This window comes from Acinonyx jubatus, chromosome D1, assembly GCF_027475565.1.
Source record: "Acinonyx jubatus isolate Ajub_Pintada_27869175 chromosome D1, VMU_Ajub_asm_v1.0, whole genome shotgun sequence".
Taxonomy (NCBI): Eukaryota; Metazoa; Chordata; class Mammalia; order Carnivora; family Felidae; genus Acinonyx; species Acinonyx jubatus.
In genome coordinates this window covers 57,058,696-57,085,954 of record NC_069390.1, presented here as the reverse complement: position 1 = coordinate 57,085,954, position 27,259 = coordinate 57,058,696, and the positions used below count along the sequence as shown (strand labels likewise).

Below are 27,259 nucleotides of genomic sequence, written 5' to 3'. Positions count from 1 at the left end.
TGGGACTGCTGTGAGCATTGATAAGTTAATACACGTCAAGTACTTGGAACACTGGCTGGGCACAAAGTACTGTGTCATTACTGTTATCCCTGGAGAGCTAGCAGTTCCTCACCAACAGATTCACACAGGTTTCTGACCAGTAAAACAGCCTAGAAAACAAAAGGAACCTATAGTAGTAAGCCTGTTAACACTTGCTGCTCTGTTCATTCCTTTCATCAAGACTATGACTCCATTTTTTCACATCTTCTTTCCTTTTATTGAAAAAAATTTTAGAAAATGGCAGTTAATAAAGGGCACAAACAAATCAACAGGTACATACTAGTGGAAAACAAGACAATATAAAACTAAAAATGCCACTGGCTTCTTTAATTGGTTAAAAGCACAAAATGTAACAGGCAGAAGGTCTGTTTTAAACAAATTAAAAAGCTGTGGTTTTTTCCCAATTCTCCCCCAAGTCAGATATATACACACCCACAAAAATGGTGTGTGAAGGAAAGCTGTCATACACAAGAAGTTGTATCCTGAATTAAGAGAAATAGCTGTTGAAATAGGAATTAACACAAACCGGTCAGCAATAGGTTAACAATTTTAAAAATTGAGTCTTCAAATGCTGCATGGCACAAAGCTATGTGATATAAAGTACTGCTGGGTAGGAAGAAGTCTGTATGGCTAGCAAAAATGCTTTTCTAGAAAAGCAAATCAAAACAACACGATCAACAGACCTAGGAGGCTAAAGCTAGATATCAGAGCTACAACTTCTCATATCTGAACTAGAAAATCCTATTTATCCAGAATGGACTAAAATTTCAGGACAAAACAGGGACATTTTTAACATATCTTACTTTATCCATTTTAAGTTCTCTGCTTCCTTCTCCCTCATCCCGAAATTCAGCATGATCCAGCAGAAAGATGGCTGCTTTTAAAATTGGCTATTTTATTTTTCTTTCTGTGGCAAGACTGTCGTGGAGCCTGGATATTTCAGGCTCATATGCATCCATGACCAGTGTCCCGCTGTGGTCAAAAAACTTAGCAATGGACTTGGTGAACTCGGCCTCTCGCTGCTGCTTTGTTCTTCCACTGATGAAGGTCAACTTCAGAGTATATTTGTCATCAAACCTAAGCAAAGATAAGAAGTCAAAACCCAAACATAGAGATTCAACTAGTAATACTAGAGCATCAACTGTTTTTGAAGAAAGGACTGAGCTCGCTACTGGTGCTGTAGGTCACACACAGATCTTTAAAAAAAAAAAAAAAAAAAAAAAAAAAATTCCAGAGGTTCCTAATTGCCTTCAAGATACAAGTTCTGATTCATTGGTATTACCGTGTCTGCCTTACTGTGCACCTCCTTTACCTTGTCATAGACTGTTCAGTTATACAGACCACTCCTCTTACCTCTGGACTTTGCCCTTATTATGCTACAAGGGTCTTCCTAGTAGACATTTCTCTCCCATCTCACCGGACTAGTTCCCATTTATTAATATTAGGGCATCAAGTTTTCTGGGAAAGCCTTCCCAAACTGGGTCAGATGTCTCACCTTTGTCATACACTGCACCATCAATCGTCAATTCAACTATTAAGCACCTATCAGATGCAAGGTCTAATGATAGCTTCCATGTGGTCAATGAAATTATCTACTGAAAGGATGTTTGTGTATCTGTGCTCTTCGCTAACCTCAGAGATTCTTGAGGACAAGAATTGTCTTATTTGTTTTCTACTCTTAGTTTAGCACTTGGTAGACAATCAAATTTTTATGAATAAATGAAGAACTCGTGTTTTCACAGATGTTCACCAATTCTAGGCTGTTCACAACTCTAGTGCTTGTTCTCTATAATCAATCTAGTTCCAGGTTCTACCTTATTCTAGGACAGAGGGTATCTTTTACTATATGAATTCTAGAGATTCTTTACCTACACCTTAAGGTACCTTGAGGTCCTTTGCTATATCCACCAATTCAAAAGTGTTAATAAAAATCAACCTCTGGCAGGCTGACATTCTTCCCCTGACCATGATCTAACAGTTTCTGTCTCCATTTAATTAGGGCACATTCAGTAGATTGTCAAGCTGTTATTATCTTTATGGAAGCAACTGCTTAAGCGTGTTTCTGCATGTTTAAAATAGGAAAACTACCACATAATTTTCAAGATCACTGCCATGGTTAAAACAGTACCTATTATTAACCAGTGCTCAAAAAATCATACCTCAATAAATTATTATCTAAGAAATAACAATTGTTGGTAAGGATGTGAAGAAAAAGGAACACTTGTGGACTGTTGGAGAGAATGTAAATTGGTGCGGCCACTGTGGAAAACAGTATAGAAGTTCTTCAAAAAATTAAAAATAGAATTATCATATGATCTAGTAATTCCACTACTTGGTATTTGCCACCCCACTCCCCCAAATGAAAACACTAATTTGAAATAGCCCTGTATTTGTTGCTACATTATTTACAAGAGCCAAGATATGCAAGCAGCCCAGGTGTCCATTAACAAATGAATAGATAAGAAAGTCACAAAAAAGGGATGAGATCCTCTCATTCAGGACAGACAATATGGATGGACTTTATGGGTATTATGCTAAATGGAAAAAGAGGAAGACAAATACCACATCATGTCACTTATATGTACAATCTAAACAAAACAAATGAATAAACAAACAAAAAGCAGAATCAGGCCTGTAAATACAGAGAAAAAACTGATGGTTGCCAGAGGGGAGGTAGCTGGGGGATGGGCAAAATACCTGAAGCGGAGTGGGAGATACAGGTTTCCAGTTATGGAATAAGTAACAGGGACAAAAGGCACAGGAGTATAGTCAATGTACTGTGACAGCACTGCATGGTGACAGATGGCAGCTACCCTGGTGAGCTACCTACAGAGCTGTTGAATCACTATGCTGTACACCTGAAATTAATATAACACCATGTGTCAACCATACTAAAAAAAAAACAAAAAACAAAAAACCTTGGCTAGCCAGTTATTCCCAACCCAAATAGCTGTGAGTGATGGTCTTTAAACTATTTTCAACACCTCAAAATTTTTCTCAAACTCCAGCCAACTGCTGTTAGTTGATTTCCATAATTTGGGACTTTTAGGCCCAGTTTCACTGGCAGTTCCATGGCTTTGATGGTAGGACATGATCCGATGAGTTGTGATCTGATGCACTTTAGAAATAAATACTCATTAATATTTTATTATTATATGTTATATAACTTACATGTAATATGTAACAATTACATCTAAAATATTTTCAGGAAAATATAAATGCTATTATATAATAATTATGTAATACTTATTCAGTACCAACTACACAAGTCAAGCAGTTTCAGATGCTAAGGATATACAGCAGTGAACACCACAGACAAAGCTGTGTCTTTTGGGACTTTTACTTTAGCGTATATGAAAGAACCAACAATAAAACAGAAAATATGATGTCCTTTTATTTATTTTTTTTTTAATTTTTTTTTTTTAACGTTTATTTATTTTTGAGACAGAGAGAGACAGAGCATGAACGGGGGAGGGGCAGAGAGAGAGGGAGACACAGAATAGGAAGCAGGCTCCAGGCTCTGAGCCATCAGCCCGGAGCCCAACGCGGGGCTCGAACTCACGGACCGCGACATCGTGACCTGAGCTGAAGTCGGACGCTTAACCGACTGAGACACCCAGGCGCCCCTATGATGTCCTTTTAAATATAGCAGGCAGGAAAAGGGTTCACTAAGCAGATATTTAAGCAGAGCCCTAAAGAAAGGAAGAACAAGTTTTCTGGAAAAAGAATAATCCAAGCAAGGAAACAGCAAATGCAATAGCCCTAAGGCAAGAACATGCCTGGAATGTCTGAAGAACATGATGGAATGAGAGAGGAGAGCCACAGGAAATAAGGGGTATGTGTGCTTATGTGTGGGGTGCAGAGAACAGAGGAGTATAGACTTCTAAGCTGGACTTAGGAGTTTAGATTTTTCTCAGAGTGACAGGGTTTTGAACGGAGGATTGAGTTGAAGTGCCTTATGCTCTAAAAAGATCACTCTGCCTGTTGTACTGGAAATAGACTATGAGCAGGGAGAGCAGTTGTGGAGGTCCATGAGGACATTATTACAGTGACCTGAGAGATGAGGGTAGCAGTAGAGATGGCAAGTGATCAGACTGAATATATTTAGAAGACAGAGCTGACAGGATTTGCTGACAGACTATTGGAAAGACTGAGAGAGAGGAGTCAAAATGACTGAGTACTGGCCGGAGTAAATAGGAGGATGGAAGTGCCATTTATTGAGATGGGAAAACTGGAGGTAGAACAGGTTTGGATGAGGGATAGCAGGCTTAGGTTTTGAATATGTTAATTTTGAAATGCTAAATAGGATCCAATGTCAAACAGAAAAGTGGAGTTCAGGATAGGTCTAGGATGAAAATACAGATTTAGAGCTTTTCAGTATAAAGATGGTATTTAAAGTCTTGAAAGTGTAGATAATATTACACTTAGTGAATATAGATAGAGAAGAGGTGCTAGGAACAAGCACTAGTGTGGCATTTCAAATTTAGAGCTGTTCCTTCAAATACTGAAGAATCATAAAAGCGACTAGAAAAGCAGACATTAAGGTATGAAGAAAATTAGGAGATTATGGTATCCTAGAAACCTAGTTAAAAAGCAAGTGTAACAAGGAGTGAGCGATTCACTGTCAAATGCTGATTGAGTACAAGGATGAAAGAGATATAAAGACAAACAGATCCAAGAGATACAGAGAGAAGAAATGGGGAGCAGAGAAATAAGACCATGTGGGGAGAATAAGGAGAACAAAACCAATTTTTTTAGTTGGAAGAAATTACAGCATGTTTGTATGCCACAAGAAATGATCCAGCAGAGAGGGAAACATCATGTAAATGAGAAGGGAGAGAAGCTAGTGGATAAATGGAGAGGAGGCTTTAGATGGGAACTCCGGAAGAAACAGACTATGATGAGCACCACAAGCAGGTAATGATGGGGGCTTCTGACTGCTTTGATTTTCTCAGCAACAAAAGAATAGGAGGGTAAATATGAGAGAGTAGGATAGGTATGAAGACAGAGGAGAAGGTATAAAAGATGCTTTAGGACAGTGAGAGTAACTGGACTAAAGAAATGCCATGGAACCGAAGATGGGTAAGGAGGAAGTAAGACAATGAAAGACAAAAGAGACAGTGAAAAGGTGGGAGGCTCAATGCATTAGAGATGCCAGTGAGGCTGAAGAACCACTGGGACAAGAGAACCAGAAAAATAGGAAGCAGTGGTCATAGAGCGGGATACCGAAACTGAAATCACTGAAGGTAATTAGTTACCAGTATCAGCAAGGTTTAGGGTATGTCCTGGGAAGTAAGTGTTTGAGCCATGGTAGAAAACAAGATGATCAGAGGAGAGGCCAGTGAACAGGAATTATCAACTATTTGGATAATGAAATCACCAAGACTTCCAAAGGAGCTATGTTAGAGAGAATGCCAATGAGCCAGGAGCTATCTTCTTCTTTTTTTTTTGCCAGGAGCTATCTTCAAGGAAAGAGAAGAGAGTCTATATTTAAGTGCAGTGAGAAGGAACAGAGGTGGCATACCTCCTCACCACAGGAAACAATAATGTGGCAGCTGGTAAAAATCAGCAGAGAATGTGGAAAAAACCAGAACCCTCGTGCACTGCTAGTGGGATTGAAAATGGTGCAGCTATTACAGAAAACAGTCTGCAATTCCTCAAGCAATTAAAAGAGTTACCGTATGACCCAGCAATTCCTCTCCTAGGTAAGTTACCTGAGAAATGAAAACATTATGTCCACACAAAAACTTGTAGATGGACTGTTTATAGCACCATTATTCACAATAGCCAAAAGGTGGAAACCACTCAAATGTCCATCCACTGATAAATGGATTCACAAAACGTGGTATAGCCATGTAATGGAATATTTGGCATAAAAAGGAATAAAATATCGACACTTGCTACACCATGGGTGAATCTTGGAAAATTATGCTAAATGAAAGAAGCCAGTCACAAAAGATCATGTATTATATGATTCCACTCACATGAAATATCTGGAACTGAGAAATCTATACAGACAGAAAGCAGATTAATGGTGACTGAAGGCTGAGGGAATTGGTGTGGGGGGGGGGCAGGGGAGCAGATAGCTAAAGGGTACAGAGTTTCTTTTTGAGATGATAAAAATGCTCTAAAGTTGGCTGTGGTGATGGTTGCAATATCTGAAAACACACTAGAAACCAATGACCTGTACACTTAAATGTGTGAACTGTACGGTATGTGAACTATATCTCAATAAAGCTGTCAAAAAAATGAGAATGTGTGTATGAATGAGATGAAATGTGTGAATGGAAATAATGAAATCAAGATGCTGCTAGGGTCTAGAATTCTACAACTGTTTTAGGGACCTGACACAAGGTATAGACTTATGATGGCTGAGTTCAAAAGGCAGCTGGGGGGCCATGCCAGGAGAACCCAGCTAGAACATCAGAATCACATTCTGCTCCTCCTCATAGGCATTGGCACAAGCCAGTAAGGAGAGGCTGTTTGGTGTTGATGCTATGCTTACCATCATATATATGAATAACCATACTTGTAATTTGAGAGCCTACTATGTGCTAGGAACTGTCCCATGTGTTTTTAGGATAGTGACTAAGAGCGTGAGTTCTGGGCTCAGATATGGGCTGGAATACCAGCTAGAATTTACTTTTGGGCTCTAGGAATTAATTAAACCCTTTGGGTCTGTGTTCTTACCTATAAAATGGGTGGTTCTAAGATTTAAATGAGATAATGCACTTGGCACGATACCCAGTATATGGTTAACGCTTCACCAACGTTTGCTATTTTTATACTTGGTATATGTACCAGCTGGCATCTTCCCAACAACTTTATGAGTCATTCTTGATCCGGTTTTGACTAAAGCTCAAATAGTTTACATGATATACCAAACATCATACAGCTAGAAAGAGATGAGCTAGAACCCAGCTCTGGATACCTAAAAAGACCTCAGGTGTCAGTTGTACTAAGTTATACCCACAGCTGGTCAGGAATTTGGAAAGGTGATTCTCTGAGTTGCCCAGTACATTGCTGCAAAAATTTCTGACTACACAGACTGTAGTCAAGATCACGGAAGATATAGAAGCTAATGGGGCTCTTCAAAGATAATTCACTTCACACTTTTGGCCTTCTTAGTTCTGCATTCTAATTGGCTTCATTTATTGGCCACAAGGAAAGAGACTCATTCTTCATCCTTCTACCAAAGTACTTCCTCCAACAGTTTATCCTCAGAGCACTTCTGTGATAATACAATCTCAGAAGTACAATGTTAGGAAAAACCTAGACCATTCATACCCCTTTCTTCATTTTACATGACTGGTACTATGATCTGCATGGAGTAAACATACAATAAAATAGTCTGTTGAAAATGACTCAACTCCCAGAGAGAATCCGACAGCAGAATTTAATAGTTTTTGAGGATAGTCATACCTTTTGAGACTGGAGGACAGTTGCCAAATATCATCAGGATCCATTCCTGTAGGATCTTTCCTGTGGGCCACAAGAAAGATGCTCTTCTCCTTATATGAGGTATAAATGGTCAGGATCCCCATCATCACAAAATAGGTTCAGATAAAGTTAAGGAAAAAACACACAAACACACACAAAAGAACACACACATATATACATATATATCTGTGTGTGTGTGTGTGTGCATTTTTAGTATTGGGCACAGGGAAGTCATTACCATTACATATGGAACTGACACGATTATAAAAAATACCATGATCATGTTTACTTTAAACACCAAACAAATGAAATTTTATCACGGTAGTTCTGTTGGGAGGTCATATATTTATAATTATGTTGCTCTCATTATTTAAACCTCTTTTGGAATTCCTTTGGGGATTGTCTCCAGAACCTACAACATATTCTCTGGAACCACCTTAATGGTGAAAAAATTCATACTGGGATGATTTATCTGATTACTGAAAGAAGTCAAGGTGCCAATTCTGGGACTATAATTTGGGATCAATTTGGAGAATACCATTTTTAATCAGGGCCTGCTTTATTAAATGGCTTGCAAGAAGAAAAATTCCCAAAGTACATTTTTTTAGAAATATTTCAGGGACACCTGGGTGGCTTAGCTGGTTAAGCACCTGACTCTTGATTTTGGCTCAGGTCATGATCTCACAGTCATGAGTTCAAGTCCCATAGTGGGCTCTGCACTGGACGCCGAGCCTGCTTAGGATTCTCTCTCTCCCTCTCTCACTGCCCCTCTCTGGCTTGAGCACACAAGCTTGAGCACTCCCTCTCTCCAGCTTGCGTGCACAAAAGCACGAGCTCACTCTCTCGTTCTGGAAAAAAAAAAAAAAAAAAATCTTTGTAATTCTGAATGTCTATTGCATATATATGTAACTGAGCAGCATTCAAGCAGACTCCAGTAAGTTCTTCTTAGCACAAGATCACAAAACAACTTCCATTTCAAACCCAGGTCCTGCAGCTCCAGAATAGGATTTAATTCTACTGTTATACAAGCCACACCTCTACTCATGCTCACTAACTCCCAGTCCAACCCTTCAGCTTCAAGGAAACCTGAATCTCCAAAATCTGATCCTTTCCTTATATCCCGGAATGAGTGTCTTAAAGCAAACTGGGTCTAATGGAAATGCGGTAAGCTAGAAATGAGAAGAACTGGGTCTCACTATAATGTGTGGTTTGCTATTAGGCACTCACACATGGATTATAATGACCTCTACATTAACAAGTAAACAGAATTAAAGATAAAGTAACCACACTATATCTAAAATATCAATGATAATTACTACCTACAACTACAGATGCCCATGGCTCATACTGTTAAATTCTAACAGTAGCAGGCCCCAGAATCAAAGTTTGTTTTTTGTAGGGAGCAGGGAGGATGATCAGTAGAGATTCTAATAAACAGTCACTAGAGAACAAACCTGAGCATAAATAAAGGATATGATACGACACACAAAGCCAGAACAGGCTTAGATTCTGGAAAGGGGTGCATATAATCCCAGATCAAAGCCACTATGGCAAAGAAACAGGAGATGGTACAGATGGTGAGGCGACCGTCAATCAGACCAAAATTCTCCACATACTTGTACTTTTCCAGAAGTACCTAGTAAAAAGAACAAGAAATCAAGCTCACAGAATTGCTTCCTTCCTAGTACCTGTTTTTAGTCTTGATTTCCATGTAAAAGTTATATTAAGGATCATATAAATTACCAAGTAGTTCTCTCCAATCAGGATTTTACCACTCTAAGCAAAAAAGACTCAAGCTGTTCACAATGATCCCAGAGAAAAAGTTCATTAACTTCTCACACATTTTGTTTTTTTTTTTTTTTAATCCTCAACTTTGCCCATGGGATGAAGGGAAGTTTCTCTTCCCTTTTTAAATAGAGAGATGATCAATCATGAATGAATATCCTATATTCCCCTCAACCCTGGTGGCTCTAGGCTAATTAACCTCAAAAACAATAAACTACCAGCTTTCTGTAATTCAAAAATTAGAGAATTTGACAGAAGCTTGAGGTAGCTAACATTTTAATGCATATTCCCTCATATAACATTAAGGATTTTAGAAACTGCTTTATGGCTCAATTCCTACAACTAAAAACTACGGTCATTCCCAGTCACAAAAGAAAAAGATCCTACAGATGTGCCGTAAGCTGTACATATGTTAACAGACTCCCTACCTCAAGAAAATACTTTTTTGGAGCACCTGAGTAGCTCAGTTAGTTAAGCATCTGGCTTTGGCTCAGGTCATGATCTTGTGGTCTGTGAGTTTGAGCCCCATGTCGGGCTCTGTGCTGACAGCTCAGAGCCTGGAGCCTGCTTCAGATTCTGTGTCTCCCTCGCTCTCCGCCCCTCCCCTGCTTGCACTCTGTCTCCCTCTCTCAAAAATAAACAAACATTAAAAAAAATTAAAAAATTAAAAAAAAAAAAAGAAAATACCTTTTTGGCAGAATCATCCAAAGAATTCTTCACAGCGGATCCATCCCATTTGTCAATTTTTACAGGCTTATCATCAATTTTCCACTGTAAAACAGAAAAGTTGTGCATCACCAGGCATGGCATCTTATTGAAAGTAACATGAACTACTTCCTTAAGTGTTTAAAAAACAACAACACAGGCCCCAAATAGTGTTCACTTTAAAGACTCAAGACAGTAAACTAAGACCTAGTACTTAACTGCAGTTTCAACTCCCCAGAAATATATCCAGTTAATACAGGAATTTCCTGGTTAGCACTAGGAAATTTACTGATAGGCCCCTTCCATTCTCTTAAGGGTGATCTTGCTTAAAACAATGGCTTCTTTGCTAATAATTTCCTTTTTTCCACTCCCTCTCTAGCTTTAAAAATCTTTGTTTCTGTAGCCTTTTGGAGCTTCCCTCTACCCGCTAGATGGAATGCTGCCTGATTCATGAATCGATTAATAAAGCCAATTAGATCTTTAAAATTTATTTGAAGTTTTTACTTAACAAGACCATCTTTCAAGTACATGTAACATTTACTCTTTGTCCTCTGATGTTACACAGCTAAAAGACAAAAAACACTTAAAAATGAAATTGAAGAAGATTAGGTCACTAGAATCAGGTGGTACTCATATAATGCTGCCAATCTTCTATGCTAGAAAGCTCAATCTGGGCTACAGAGACTACAGTGTGAACTCACATATCCCATCCCCATTTCACCCAAATGTGGGAATAGGGAAGAACTCCACTTGTTCATCCTTTCATTCTGTGACCACAAAACTCAGACAATATACACCCATGAACTTCCAGACACTAACAAGATGAGAAACATCTCTTTTAATACATGTTCATCAGCTAACAACTTTTATATTTTACTAGTATGCAGTATGTCTTAACTGTAGGAAAACAGCAAATCCAGTGTAGTCTGTTGGAAAGAACATTTTGAATTAAAAATCAAGTCCTATTATTAGTTAGTTATAGGACTTTGGACAAACTCCAATTTCTCTCATCTACAGAGGTTTAGAAAGGTTCTCCAATACTGTGCTAGTTAGAAGCAAGTGACTGTCTCACACATTGCTGGTAGAAATTCAAAATGGTATAACACCTACTAAGGCAATTTAGCACCTTGGATTCCACTTCTGGGAAACTGTCCCTATCTGCATACACAGGAAATAATATACAAGGCTACTCACTGAAGCAGCATTTGTAACAACAAAAAGTAACTCAAGTACTCAACTACAGAGGACTGGTTAAACAAACTTGTAGTGTACCCAGATATCTTGAGAAGGTAGAAGGACATGGGTGGGACTGACTCTTTAATGTATGCCTTTTTAATTTTTAAACATGTGAACATTTCATATAGTAAATAAAATTCTCAAATGTAAGTGATTCCATGAACAAAGCTTAAGTGGAACAGGGTGCTACAAATAATCTGATAAACCTGTCTTTTATAGATCACAATGCCCAACTTTAAAAAAAAATTTTTTTTAAGTTTTTTTTTTTTTTTTTTTAATGTTTATTTACTTTTGAGAGAGACAGAGACAGAACATGAGCTGGGGAAGGGCAGAGAGAGAGGGAGACACAGAATCCAAAGCAGGCTCCAGGCTCTGAGCTGTCAGCACAGAGCCCAACACGATCTCACAAGCTGAGATCATGACCTGAGCCAAAGTCAGATGCTCAACCGGCTGAGCCACCCAGGTGTCCCAGCACAATGCCCAACTCTTAGTTTTTTATATCAAGCGAACAAATACCGCATTTCATAAAAATTACAAACCAGCAGGCCAATACAAAATTGGAATAGATTTTACAGAAAGAGAAGAGAACTTCATATTTATCTTTCTGATTGAGCACAAGTTCAGACACTGCATATGAGAAATAAGGAGACAGACTAAACATCTATAGAAATATAATACAACAAATTTGTTTTTTAAAACTGTGATCCTATGTACTATTACACAAAAAAGAAAAACTGTTCTGTGAAGTTTGTTGAGAGAAAAAACATGAACTACAACAGCCATACTTCAAGTGATTAAAAGTCAATCAAGGTTTCTTGCCTTTGGTGTCTCATAAAAACAAGAATTTTCTTTGAGAAAATTACTCGTGGCAAATACCATTTTGATAACAGCAAGCAAAAGAAAGAATCTGTACAGCCAGAATTCATAATTAAAATTATTTGTGAAACAAAGTCATTAAAACATTTTGGGGTCATTCCAAAAAGAAAAAATCATATTCTCATAGACACTCAGCTACACATCACTATCTGCAGTACATTAAAGAAACTTGCCTTTACAACTTAGAGGATAATTTCTCAGCAATCTGGGGGGATAAAACACAGAAGCTATTACAGCATGTGCTGAAATAGCCCCAGCTCTACCTCCACTGTCTGGCAGCTAGAAGCAATCTTCAGTAAGTGGCACAGGAACATTTCCACTGACTCACAAAGTTTATGATTTCTGAAGAGATGGGAGCATGACCCATTTTGTGTGCATGAAAACCTTTAGCCTATTCAGAGAAAATAGCATCACTGCTATAGTACAGAGACACATCTAGGAAAAGGGCAGGAGGGTGGACATTAGATGCTTACTTTTCTGACTTATTTTCTGTCATTCTCAAAAACTGCTCAACTAAAATGTATACTACTCTTCCATTTTTCTCTCTCCTGCTATTCAGAGCATTTTAAGAAACTTTTTTTTCCCTCTCTCTCTTATCTTCTTACACCATAAGGGCAATTGCTTTCCTTTTGTAATAAAAAGACAAAGCAAAGGTTGGTTTCTTTCATATGGGACCTCACAGGATAAATTACCAAGAAAGGTCTGTGCAGAAAAGAGCTAAGATAGGCCTGAGACCGCCATCCTTAGAAAGGCCTGCTTCAAAGGCTGGCCCTTGCTTGGTATTTGGAAAGTTGGCTGGTAAACAGTGACTTACACGGATATAAAACTTTCCCTAAGTGGTAAGAGTGGCTCATTGTGCTTCAGCTGTTTGTATAAATGATGTAGTTTATGCTACACACGAGTTTTCTTTCTAGGAGTCTGGAGTTTTGCCACAGGCTAGGCAGAGGGTGCATACTTAACCAGCTCCCAGTAAAAAACCTGGACACTGAGTTTGTAGTGAGCTTCCTTGGCAGACAACACTCAACACTCCATACGTACTGTCACATCATACTGTTACTGGAGGAATTAAGCACAATTTCTAGGACTCTACTGGCAGAGGGCTCTCAGAATTTTGTACTTGGTTTTCTCCAGACTTCATCCTATGCACCTCTTCCTTTTGCTGAAATAAATCTTGCCCAAAAGTAAAACTACATACTCAGTCCTGTGAATCAGTCCTAGTGAATCACTTGAACCAAGTGGACTTAGGGATCCCTGATACAGGCAGTACTGCCAATTAAGATATAGCAATGCTGTAACTTCACACAAGTCCTCTTTCCCACACTCCCTCTTGCATGGTACAGTTACATGTATACTGGGCCCAATCAACAATCATAGGCATTGACTTTAAGACCATTGCTATTGTCAATTCCCCTCCTCAGACACTACTTTTATTTCCTTTTGGCTGAATTTTTTTTTTAATATTCATCTCTGTATTGTTTTAAAAATTGTTTACATTCTTATTTCTTAATTTCTCAGTTTTTGGCATTAAATCTACTGACTTCTCACAACAAAAGAGGAAATTGAGCCCTTTCATCCCCTGCCACACTCACATTAATTTTCTCTGCTCCCCCCCGCCCCACCATCTTTTTAATACATCATAGTAGATCACTAGTGATTTGGTCTTACACCTTAATTTTGGCTAGATTATCCAAACTGTACATTATAATCATAAATGCTATTCACAGATGAGTCATGTATTATACTAGGATTACTTTTTCTTTCCTGATAACTTTTTGTTTTTCTTGGAGCTACTGTTGTTTTGGTTGTTGTTTTCAATCAATGTATTTATCATCAATATAGTGATATTTCGAATTCTCACCCAATTGTTTAAATTTCCTGTCAATATGTGCGAAAGTATTCATCATTCTGTGAATTTCATCTTTTTGGAGTAATTGGTCTTAGAGCCTCCTGACCTGCTTTGATCTGGGTGGACTGCTTTCCAGGCTTGCTGTATAGCTATCATCCTGGAATTTCCCTTCACCACTACCCTGGGGGTTCCCATAACCTCCTCTTGGGCTGGACCCCCTTTTCTTAGATGCCATGTCTTACTCTCTTCTCAGTTTACTATTCCCTTGATCTGGTGAACACATCCTCTAGTGGGTCCTTGAAAAATGCACACGGGAAATCAATTTTGAGACTACACATCTGAAAACATCCTTTTAGTCTACCTTCACAATTAATACAAATAATTTCTCTTCAAAAAATTTAAAGTTTTATTCCATTGTCTCAAGAGTTTAAGGGACTCCTGAGATTCCTGAGGCCATTCTGATTCCTGATCCTTCATATACAATGTTCTTTCCCTTACAGGAAGTTCTTTATGTTGTGTGTCTAAAAATTTCAGGATGATATCCCTTATGCAGGTCAATTCGCATCCACTGTTAAACTGCTAGTACCACTGATAGGCCTTAAGCAGATTCTCAATATGGAAACCAGTGTCCTTCGGATTAGAAAACTAGAGTCCAGGGATATTAAGCATCACACAGCCAGTAAGTGACAGGCAACTAAATTACTTAGGGCTAACTTATAAACACATGATTCACCATAAAACTGTCCCTTCTTCAGTGATAGAAACTTATTTGTACTTGCCTTAATCTCTGAACTCAACCCCAAGGCAGATACTGTTTGTGGCCTTCTTCTCAAAGACATACTATATTCAAATCAGAACCTAACTGAATTTAGATTCACTACAGATGTAGGCAAATGCATTCTTTCTTCACTTAATAAGGCAGCCCTTACTATGCAAAGGAGCACAATATAGTGGTTAAAAGATACAGCTTTGGAGTCAGACTACTTGAGTTTTAATTCTCACTTTCCTATTTAATGGATGATATTGGGCAAATAATTTAATCTTTCTCTTAATGTTTATTTTTGCAAGAGCACATAATTTAATCTTTCTATAGCTTTAGTTTGCTCAATTGTAAAATAAAGATAAAAAATATCTATTTCACACGTTAGTATGAGGATTAAATACTATAATTAAAAAAACAGCAAAATGCCTGGTACACACAAGTAGTTATTAAAAATTAGCTACTGTTGTTGCTATTAATTATGCAAAGCTAATATACTGCATCACAGTTAGCTGGATTTATATAACATCCCCCTCACTGGTAACAGGGACTACATGTTTTACATTCTCAGAGTCAGGGACATAACATAGTGTCAACAGCTACTTCTTGAAAAGATGTCTAAACAATCTTATAAAGAAAAAAGGAAAAGATTTCTAAAATGTTAACTTTCAGTTTAAATTTAACAAATGTATACGTGGCTGAAGTAATCTCACTTGGTTCTTATCCACAGAATCTGAGGGAGATATAACCAGAGCTATTACTGAGTGCACAATGTGTCCTATGTATTGTGCTGTTTTACATACACCATCTCTTTTAATCCCTATGATAACGCTACTAAGAACAATTACCATCTGCTATGGACAAATGTTTTTGTCTCTCCCCCACAGATCAGATGCTGAAATTCTAACCCCAATGTGATAGTATTGGGCTGTGGGCCTTTGGGAAGTAATTAGGTCATGCGGGTAGAGCCTTCATGGGAGGGATTAGTGCCCTTACAAAAAGACACAAGGGGCGCCTGAATGGCTCAGTCAGTTAAGCGTCCAACTTCGACTCAGGTCATGATCTCACAGTTCGTGGGTTCAAGCCCTGCATTGGGCTCTGTGCTAAGAGCTCAGAGTCTGGAGCCTGCTTCGGATTGTTTCTCCCTCTCTCTCTGCCCCTCCCCCGCTCACACTCTGTCTCTCAAAAATGAATGTTTAAAAAAAAAAAAACAAAACTTTTTTTTCAAGAACATGAGAGCTTGTTTCTATTCTGTTTTCCACCATGTGAGGATCTGAGAAGGCTGTCCGCAAGCAGAAGGGCCTTTATCAGAACCCATGCCGGCACCCTGAACTCAGACTTCCCAGCCTCCAGAATCATGAGATAAAGATTTCAGTTGTTTAAGCTACTCGTTCTATGGCATTTTTGATAAGGCAGCTCAAACTGACTAACATCCTTCTTTTATAGGTAACAGTAAGGGTTTTAGAAATTTGCCCAAAGTGACGGGAAGTAGTAAAGCCAGACTCAACGGAATTTTCATGATTTCAAAACCCATTCTCTTTCTCATTATTCCACATTGCTTCCCACAAAGTATAAGGTGCTTCCCACAAAATATAAGGAAAGGAATTATTAGCTATCGAAAACAAAAGAAAAAGGCATAAATCCCTGAAGTGATAGCCGTATAGAGGATCCTGATTCCTACCTAATAAGTTATAGCTAACATAAAAAGAATCTAAAAATGATTTTAATCTTGAATATACCAACAAAACCCACAAAATAGATTTTGAATCTTCCATTTTCCTCCATTTAAAACCAACTGAAATTTAACTGAAAATATAGCTCAAAAAGTCCCATTTAAAATAAATCACATCCTTGTCAGTACCAACATTAAGAAATAAAAACACTATTGGACCAGCATACCTATTGCCAGATCTAGACAGCTAACCAGTCCACAGAAAATATGCATTTTTTAAACTTTTTGTTAAAGTGTATTTATTTGGGGGGGGGGCAGGAGGGGCGGAGAGAGAAAGAGAGAGAATCCCAAGCAGGCTCTGTGCCACTAGTACAGAGCCGAATGTGGGGCTTAATCCCACGAACCACGAGATCATGACGTGAGCTGAAGTAGGGTGCTTACCTGACTGCACCACACAGGCGTCTCAAAAATATACATTTGATGGTTTTGACTAAACATTACAAAGACTCATTTCAGTTACAATTCTCTGCTGCAAATATGAATAAAAAGTTCTACAAAGAAACTTCACTGCAGATATGGCATTAAGAACTTCACTTTTCAGGGCGCCTGGGTGGCTCAGTCGGTTGAGTGTCCGACTTCGGCTCAGGTCATGATCTCATGGCTCATAAGTTCAAGCCCCATGTCAGGCTCTGGTGCTGATAGCTCGGAGACTGGAGCCTGCTTCGGATTCTGTGTCTCCCTCCCTCTCTGCCCCTAACCCACTTGCATTCCGTCTCTGTCTCTCTCAAAAGTAAATAAGCATCAAAAAAAAAAAAAAAAAAGAACTTCACTTTTCTAAGGACTTCAGGAGGATATTAAACATAATCTAGGTCTTGAGAATATGTAAATAGTACAGGAAGGTATTTTTTTATTTAACCTATTTAAGGATTACAGGCTTTTCCTGTTCCCCATGCATCTTCTGGCGTTAAAGGCAAAAAAGGGACAAAATCTTTGGTCATTAAAGGTATGTCCAGCAAAGCAAAATTGTGTTGAGTATTAAATAACATAAACACTTCTATTTTCTTATTTTAATAGCAGTGAAAACAGAAGTAAGTTATGTAGTGATAAAGACCTCCATGGATTGCTTCATGAAGTTCCTTAGCTTCACAAAGGCCAGTACACAAAGCTTGACAAAGGCTCAAAAGATTCCTCGATTCACACTGAAGAGATGAAGGCTACCAGAGATTAGTGCCAATAGAAGGACCTTGCTCTGATTTACAAAGAGCTGAGTATGACTCTAAGAAACACTAACACTTTTTCTCTCCCTTCTTTGTAAGGTCTCTCCCAGTTTAGAAAAGGGATATAGGCTCCAAAGGAGGAAAAGTAGTAGATGAGGCACTTAACAGGGAGTATATATCCTAGTCTTGTTTAGTTTACTATGTTAAAGGATTTGGACTTTATTCTGAGACAAACAATTGAGAATACTTTAAGCAGAGGAACAAAATAATCAAATTTCTGTTTTTTAAAGTCATTTTTTAAAATATTTATTTTGAGAGGGAGGGAAGGAGACAGAGAGAGGGAGGGCGAAGAGGGAGAGAGGGAGAGAGAATCCCAAACAGGCTCCACACCATTAGAGCAGAGCCCATGCAGCTCAAACTCATGAACCATAAGATCATGACCTGAGCAGAAATCAAGAGTCAGATGCTTAACCTACTGAGCCACCTAGGTGACCCTAAAAGCCATTTCTAGTGGCAACCTGCTAGATGGTCTGGAGAGGACTAACAATGGAGATAAACACATCAGATTCAGATGACTGACTAAGATGCAGGGCCTAAATAAGAGCAACAGCAAAGGGATAAAAGAATTCAGACTTAGGTAACTGAGCTAACGTGATTTTCTAAGAGAAGGTATACAGATGCAAAAAGAAGAAATACCCATTTGTACATGCTGAGTTTGAGATGTTTAAATTCCAGTTATACTGATTTCAGAATTTTCTAAACCAAAATAAGGAGATTATGAAAACTGACGGTAAAGTCAAAAGGCGAGATTACTACATGAGTTGGAAATATGGACCCCCTACCACCCATATGAACACATTTAGCAAAAGATGAAAAGACAGTAAGTTCAAAATAAGAAAAAAATGTTCAATCTGGGGAGAAAATGATGTCTGTCTTGAGAATGTGCACCATCACCTAACTTAGATCCCAACTCGGAAATACCATGATATCTCAAAGAGAGAGATTATAGCTCTTGGCAACATACTTAATTTTCAATTTCAATCTATTTTTTATAAAAATGACCAAGAAATACTGCAAAGAAAATTACTTAATTTTCTTTAATGAGTGGCTTATTAACAGCTGCATTTATCACCGGAGTTAAGTTGGAAGTTAGAAATTACCATGTGTTAATTATGAACATGAACATTAGTGGCAACACCAGAGAAACAGGAAGTAGACTGACTCTGGCTATTTAGTCTAATATGCCTATGAGATATCCATGTGAAGATGGCAAGTAGACAGTTGGACACAGAAGTCTGGGGCTCAGAGGACAGATCCAGGTTGAAAACACAAATGTGGAAGTCATCAACTTACAGATGGTATTTAAGCCATGACACTGGTATCTCCTTGGGTTGAGTATAGATAGAGGAGAGGGGTTTGCCAAAATTTACGGGTCAGGAAGAAGACAAAACAGTAACAATAATACAGAGGCCAATGAAGGTGGAGGAAAATCAGGGGCAAATAATCTTCTAGAAGCCACATTAAAAAAAAGAGAAAAGATCAAGAAAGAAGTGTTCAGTGAGTCAAATAATATGAAAAACTATTAGTGAAATTTGACAAAACAAAGGTCAGAGCAGAGAAACAATGTAGGCAACTGCTAAAAAAAAAGGGGGGGGGGCTGGACAGATGGAGATTGTTAACATCTGTGATATCACTCTTAAATAATTGTGAATGACTGGCTAAGAAAATAGTAATAATTTGAAAACTTTAGAGGATACTCCATAAACACTGTAAAGACAAAAAGAAATGAGTTTTTAAAATTGAGATATAATTCACATACCATAAAACTCACCATTTAAAAATGTACAATTCCAAAAAATGAACTATTGGGACCTCATCAAGATAAAAAGCTTCTGCACAGCAAAGGAAATAATCAACAAAACTAAAAGTCAACCAATGGATGGGAAGAGGATATTTGCAAATGACAGATCAGTTAAAGGGTTAGTACCCAAAATCTATCTAAGAATTTGTCAAACTCAACACCCAAAAAACAAATAATCCAGTGAAGAAATGGGCAGCAGACATGAATAGACACTTTTCCAAAGACATCCAGGTGGCTAACAGATACATGAAAAGATGCTCAACATCACTCATCATCAGAGAAATACAAATGAAAACCACAATGAGATACCACCTCACACCTGTCAGAATGGCTAAAATGAACAAGTCAGGAAACAATAGATGTTGGCGAGGATGCAGAGAAAGGGGAACCCTTTTGCACTACTGGTGGGAACGAAAACTGGTGTAGCCATTCAGGAAAACAGTATGGAGGTTCCTCAAAAAATTAAAAATAGAACTACCCTATGACCCAGCAACTGCACTACTAGGTATTTATCCAAAGGATACATAAATGCTGATTCGAAGGAACACATACACCCCAATGTTTACAGCAGCACTATCAACAAGAGCCAAATTATGGAAAGAGCCCAATTGTCTATTGACTGATAAAGGGATATATATGTATATATACATAAAGGGATAAAGAAGATATATGTGTGCACACACACATAGGAATATTACTTGGCAATTGAAAAGAATGAAATCTTGCTTTTGCAACAATGTCAATGGAACTAAAGTGTATTATGCTAAGTGAGAACAGTCAGAGAAAGATAAATATCATTATTTCACTCATATGTGGAATTTAAGAAACAAAGCAGATGAACATAGGGGAAGGGAAGGAAAAATAAGATAAAAACAGAAAGGGAAGAAAACCATAAGAAACTCTTAAATACACAGAACAAACTGAGGGTTGCTGGAGGGGAGGTGGGTGGGGGTCTGGGCTAAACGGGTGATGGGCATTAAGGAGGGCACTTGTTAGGATGGGCATTGGGTACTATATGAGTGATGAATCACTGGGTTCTGATTCATACACTGTATGTTAACTTGAATTTAAATAAATTTTTAAAAATAAATAAAATGTAAAAAAAAAAAAAAAGACAATGTGCAATTCAGTGGTTGTGCAATCATCACCATTAATTCTAGAACATTTTCATCACCCTAAAAAGAAACCCCATAACCACAAGTATTCATTCCCTATCCCCTGCTCCCTACAACCACTAATCTACTTTCTGGGCACTTTGGTTACTTCTACCTCTTGGTTGTTGTGAATAATGCTGCTATGGTAATTCGTGTACGAGTTTTTATTCAGACATATATATTCAGTGCTCTTGAGTTTATACCCAGGAGTGGAATATGCTAAGTTATATGGTAATTCTATGTTTAACTTTCTGAGGAACTGATAAACTGTTTTCCAAGGTGGCTGCATCATTTTACATTCCCACCAGAAATGTAGGAGGGTTCCAATTTCTCTACATCCTTGTCAACAATGGTTATTTTTTTCTTTTTTTAATTATTATTATTATAGCCATCTCAGTGGTAGCTCACGGTGGTTCTCATTTGCATTTCTCTAATGACAAATGATGCTAACCATCTTTTCATGTGTTTACTGGTCATCTGTATATCTTCATATGGAGAAAGGTCATTCAAATCCTTTATTCTTTTAGAAATCAGTTTGTCTTTTTGTTATTGAGTTGTAGAATTTTCTACATAGTCTAGATACTAGGCCCTTATAAGAAATAGGATTTGTAAATATTTTCTCTCATTCTGTGGACTACCTTTTCACTTTCCTGATAGTGTCCCTTGACACAAGAGTTTTTAAGTTTGATGAAGTAAAAAATAATGAGTTTTGAGATATTATTAAAATTCTGCTTCCGGGATGCCTGGGTGGCTCAGTCAGTTACGCATCCAACTCTTGGTTTCGGCACAGGTAATGACCTCATGGTTTGTGGGTTTGAGCTGCCAGCACAGAGTCTGCTTGGGATTCTCTGTCTCCCCCTCTCTCTGCCCCTTCCCTGCTCAAGCTCTTTCTCAAAAATAAACATTTAATTAAAAAATAAAGTTCAGTTTGCAAAACAATGTTAAAAAGCCAGCACCTTGTTTCTTTAAACACACACACACAATTACAGCAATGCCATAAAACTATTCATCTTCTTTGTCAGAGGTAGGTCAGGGTCCAGACATGCCACCCAGAAATCTGGCAAGCTAAGATACCATGGAGGACAGCAAAAGGCGATACATGACCTGTCTAAGGACACATGGTTGATATGTAACAAAGCCAAGACTTGAGCGTAGGTCTTCCAACCTCAAAATAGACACTCTTTTCACTACTGCAGTAGTTAGCACATGGTCTGCTCCAGTATGAGAGGCAATGTACCTAAGAAGTAAAGTAAGAGCACTGGATTAAGAACCAGGAAGCCAGGTTTGAGAACTGTAACCAACTCAGTGTGTCAGCTTGGGCAAGTTGCTTCATTTCCCCCTCTTCAACTGTGTCCATGTCTATAAAATGAGGAGACTGGCACAGATAAGCTTCAATGTCTCTTCACTATAAACATTTTAGAGAAACCACTACTGACTAAACAGAACAGTTGGAAACAAAACAAAAAACTCTTCACATATCAGAACCAGAAAGGATTTTAAAAATAATCTAAGATAGTAGTGCTCAACCTGGAAGTAACTACTAAAATGTAGAGGGGCGCCTGGGTGGCTCAGTCGGTTAAGCGTCTGACTTCAGCTCAGGTCATGATCTCGCGGCTGGTGAGTTCAAGCCCCACATCGGGCTCTGTGCTGTGACAGATCAGAGCCTGGAGACTTGTTTCTGATTCTGGGTCTCCCTCTCTCTCTGCCCCTCTTCTGCTTGCGCGCTCTCTCTCTCTAAAATAAATATTAAAAAAATATTAAAATATAGAGGAAATAAATAAGTAAATAAATAAATAGCTATATGTAAAAACATGCAGCTGTCCAGGTCCCACCTCCAGAGAATCTGATTCAGGTCTGGGATGAGGTCCAGAAACCTGTATTTTTAACTAAAACCCCAACGGAGTCTGATGTCTTCATATCATGTTAGGAAAAAATAGGAAGCTGAAGCCCAGAGTAACCAGCTAATTAGCAGCAGCTATATATAGACAGATAGATAAGTGCTTACTATATGCCAGATATATAGTGCCAGACACCTTCTAAGGTAAATATTATTATTTAAAAAAAAATTTTTTTTTAACGTTTATTTATTTTTGAGACAGAGAGAGACAGAGCATGAATGGGGGAGGGTCAGAGAGAGGGAGACACAGAATCGGAAACAGGCTCCAGGCTCCGAGCTGTCAGCACAGAGCCCGATGCAGGGCTCGAACTCACGGACCGTGAGATTGTGACCTGAGCCGAAGTCGGCCGCTCAACCGACTGAGCCACCCAGGCGCCCCAAAGGTAAATATTATTATTATTCCCACTTTACAGATGAGGAAACTGAGACACAAAGAGATTTATTAACTTGCCAAGAATACATATCTGCTAAGTGGCAGAGCCAAGATTCAAAGCCAGACATACAGCCTGGCTCCAGAGCCTTTGTTCTCAACTACTAAGGTATAAAAGCTGTGCTTTAGGATCAGGATGAACAGTCCAGCCAGGAGACAAAAATTCAGGTATGAAGTTAAAAGGGTCTGAATATAGCTTCTAAAAAACACAGTTTAATACCACATTTTAATAGCCAAAACAATTCATCCAGGAGACAAAAATCCATGGACAAGGCTAAAAGGATTTGGATATAGTTCTGGAAAGCATGGTTTAATACCTATGTCAATTTTAATAGCTAAAACAATTAAGCAAGTAATTTTTCTTTACAGCCTGCTATGTAGAACAAAATGCTTTGATGTATTTTGTGGGCAAAAAAATCTTACTGCAATAATCTAAATTATTCTGTGATAGAAGTTGAAAAATTATATTTGCATACTTATTTTTAAGATCAGGAAGGTAGAATTGCTTTGTTCTCAGTTTCATAGGCACAGAAATTCACATCTGCTTACAGAAAGCTAGAAGCACATTTGCATCTCTTTATTACATTTCTTCACAGGAAGTGCCACTACAGCTGCAGGAAATAAAAATAACAGCCCTTAAAAAAAAATCAAGACAAATAAAATTAAAAAGGCTGTAAGGTAACAGCCTCTCAATCCCACAGAGCAAAAACTTCTTTGTTCATTTAGATCCTGCTCCACTGAGAATAACATTTTTCCCCATGTTTCCCTTCCATAGTACCCTCAGTTTTCAGACAATTAGAGGCACCATCTCAAAAGCAGTTTCTGATGATGGAGGGGGCAGATCTGAAGGTTTTTTGTCTGCTAAATTCAATGCTGTAAGTATTTATTCTGTATTGATCACCTCAGAGAACTATAAGAACCTTTCATGGGAAACTGGACAAATACAAATTGGTAGAAAAATACAAGACAGTAGGTCAGGTCATATTAAATGACAGTTTAATTCCCATGTGCAATAAATGCTAGAGAAATGAGAGGAACAACCTGATGTAAAGCTAAAATAAAGTTTTCTGAGAAAAAGCACCTAAACACATCTTGACTTATTTTCTCTCCCCTAAGTCCCTCACTTCTTGGGTTAATTCTGCCGAGTGCTCCTATGTGAGGCCTTTTATCTACTTCTGCTGCTCAAGTTGGGGTTCTCATCACCTGGTCATTTTCTCTTTACAGCCATTTACAAAGAACATTTACCAAACTGTACAATTTAATATTAACAACAAGCCTATAATACATATGGGAATCCACATTGTTTACAAGGAAATTCAACTTATTGCAACTTATCCAAGGCCATGTGGCCTTTATCATGCTGCACTAGAACTCAAACTTGCCTTTCTTTTTAAATAAACCTTATACGCCAGTAAGGTATAAGGCCTTATCAGAAGACTTTTAATTTCTACTTCAACTTATCTAATTTTCCAAAACCACTGTATATAGTCTCAAAACCTTCAACAGCTTCCTACTCTTACTCCAAGCAATCCATTTCCTCTTCAATCTGATTCTACCTTCATGTCACTACAGGTCTCTTAGGACAGTCCGCAGTCAACTCACCACCCAAAACATCAGGCACCATCTGCACTATCATTTGCTCAAGGACATTCTTACCTAGTATGCTGTCCTCTCTTCAAAAATAAGGTACTAGCTCCACTCTCAGACATGAACGAGGTCTTCCCCTGGGGCCCTCACCCGCTTATCAAGTAGATCTCAGGGATCGTTCTCTCTTGCATTTGAACTTCTGTAAAAAGCACACATCTGAATACACCAAATACTTTTAATATATTGGGTGCCTCCATGTCCTATAATCAGCTATACTGAGTTACATTATTTTTTTTTAAGTTTGAGAGAGAGAGAGAGAGAGAGAGAGAGAGGGAGAGAGAATGAATCCAGGCTCCACACCGTCAGCACAAGCCTGACGTGGGGCTCAAACTCACAAACTGTGAGATCATAACCTTAATGGAAATCAAGAGTTGGACATTTAACCGAGTAAGCCACTCAGACACCCCTGAGTACTTTTTTTTTTAATTTTTTAATATTTTATTTATTGAGAGAAAGAGAGGCAGAGCATGAACGAGGGAGGGGCACAGCGAGAGAGGGACACAGAATCCGAAGCAGACTCCAGGCTCTGAGCTGTCAGCACAGAGCCCGACGTGGCGCTCGAACTCACCAGCCGTGAGATCATGACCTGAGACGAAGTCAGACGCTCAACCGACGGAGCCACCCAGGCGCCCCCTGCCCCCAGTACTTTCTGACAGAATTCTTTATGTTTTCCTTTGCCATTGAACATATGTATTAGACACTATAGGTCAAAGAGATCATTCATGTATATCACCTCATTTGATTCTCCCCAAAACTGTACTAGTTCAGATGAAGAAAAGTAAGCTTAGTGAGGTTAACTGACTTGCCAGGCCTCATACAGGGTGACATTAACAAAGCTACTTCAAAGCCTAAATCTTATGATCCTCAAATCCAGGTTCTGCCAATAATGCAATGATGTTGTATACTTTTCAGTAATCATTACCTTAACAGAAACGCCCATGAGTAATGTTTGCTGGTAATGATCTAAACAGAGGGAAAACAAGAGCACTCAATGGGACAGGATAAGCATAGGCTGTTGAGATGCTCACCAGCAGAAAGGCAGGATTTGTGTACAAAAATGACTATCAATTCCCAATACTGTCACGTGTCTTGGAGCAATTTACCATCCCAATTCCCAGAACATGTTCTCCTCTCTTAAAAATGGTTAAGACTGGGATGCCTGGGTGGCTCAGTTGGTTGAGTGTCTGACTTCGGCTCAGGTCATGATCTGTTAGTGAGTTCAAGCCCCATGTTGGGCTCTGTGCAGACAGCTCAGAGCCTGGATGGAGGCTGCTTCAGATTCTGTGTCTCCCTCTCTCTCTGCTCCTCCCCACTTGTGCTCTGTCTCTCTAAAAAATAAATAAACATTAAAAAAAATTTTTTTTAATTGGTTAAGACTGTGAGAACCATGTGACTCAAAACCAATGACACCTAAAAACAGAAGCAAAAAGACCTGGATCTGAACCCCTCAATATGATCATATATTCATTTCTTAGGCACCCACCATATGTTAGGCACAAGGAATTCCAACAAAAGCTGCTGTCAATTAAAGCAAGAAATCCTATTTACTATATTAAAAGCTCCATACTTAATATTTCTCATCAAACTGGCCCAGGGCCCCCACAATGAGAGAACTGGAAGGGACTAACACACTTTAGGCTAAGTCCCTCATTTAACAGATGAAGCAACAGGGAGAACAAAGCATTATTTGAAGGTCACACAGCTAATTAGAGGCAAACCAGTACTCCTTACAAGTGTTTCTAACAAGATGCTCTGCAAAGGGCAAGAAGGCCCAACAGAGGAGTTTTCCCTTTTTCTTTTCCTTTAAGCCTTTGTTGCTAGGACCGCAGTTAAAAAAACAACAACAACAACAAAAAAAAATGGATTGGCGGAGAGGGAAAGAGGAAACCTAGAGCATGCAGCAAGTTCACGAATCCGACTCACTGACTGCAATTAGTGGCAGGCATAGGGGTAAAAAGAGGGGGGAGTGGGAAGAAAGCGAGAGAAAAAAAAATCTCAAAGGCTTCCTGTCATCCCAATAAGGGAAGTTCAGTAATAGCAGTACCGTGATAAAACACCCAGAAACTTGAGTAAGCAAAAGGTCAAGAAGCACTTAGAATCTGCAACAGCACCCAAGTGTGGTGACCGTGATGGGGAGTTTGGGGACTAATGACTTCGAGTAGCTGCTTTCATTCCTTCGGGCTTCAGATTTCCCACTGAAATGGGCACATCAACTGTGACCCCCCAGCACCTCCGAGGAAAACGATGGCTGCATTGAAATGTGGGAATAATCAAATTATCCCCAAAAGCTGTGGTGGCCAGCGTTAAGGACCAGGCACACTTCCAAGAAGGAAAGAAAACCTGAAGCGAATGAGGCAAGGTTCGAGTTGTGGAGATCGGGCTACAAGCGCCCGTAGGGTTCCCAGGGTGGGCCAGGGGAGGACAACCCGCTGAAAAAGCCACAGAAGAAAAGGGGGGCGGGGATGGGAAGGTGGAATCGCTGCCTCCCGGGCCTCCCCAGGTCTCGGCTGTCCCCCCCAAAGCGGCTCCTCACCTTATCCAACAAGCCACTGCGGCTACTGCCTGTTCCGCAGCTGAGACCACCGCCAGCTCCACTGCTGCCTCCTCCACCACCAGTCCTCCCGCCCTGTGCAGACGCCGCCGCCATCTTGTCTGCCTCAGCGTCTCCCTCCCCTCCTACTTGTCCGAAGCCGA

The 27,259-nt window shown here is 39.0% G+C and overlaps 1 protein-coding gene across 1 annotated transcript; it reads right to left on the bottom strand.

The window, feature by feature from the left end:
- Positions 1-339: 339 nt before the first annotated feature.
- SPCS2 (signal peptidase complex subunit 2) lies at positions 340-27,259 on the bottom strand. The gene is made up of 5 exons (XM_053203692.1): positions 27,099-27,259; positions 9,952-10,035; positions 8,956-9,115; positions 7,462-7,597; positions 340-1,116 (listed from the first exon to the last, which is right to left on the bottom strand). Exons 1-5 carry the CDS (start codon positions 27,210-27,212, stop codon positions 930-932), a joined length of 681 nt encoding a protein of 226 aa, XP_053059667.1. The 5' UTR covers positions 27,213-27,259; the 3' UTR covers positions 340-929.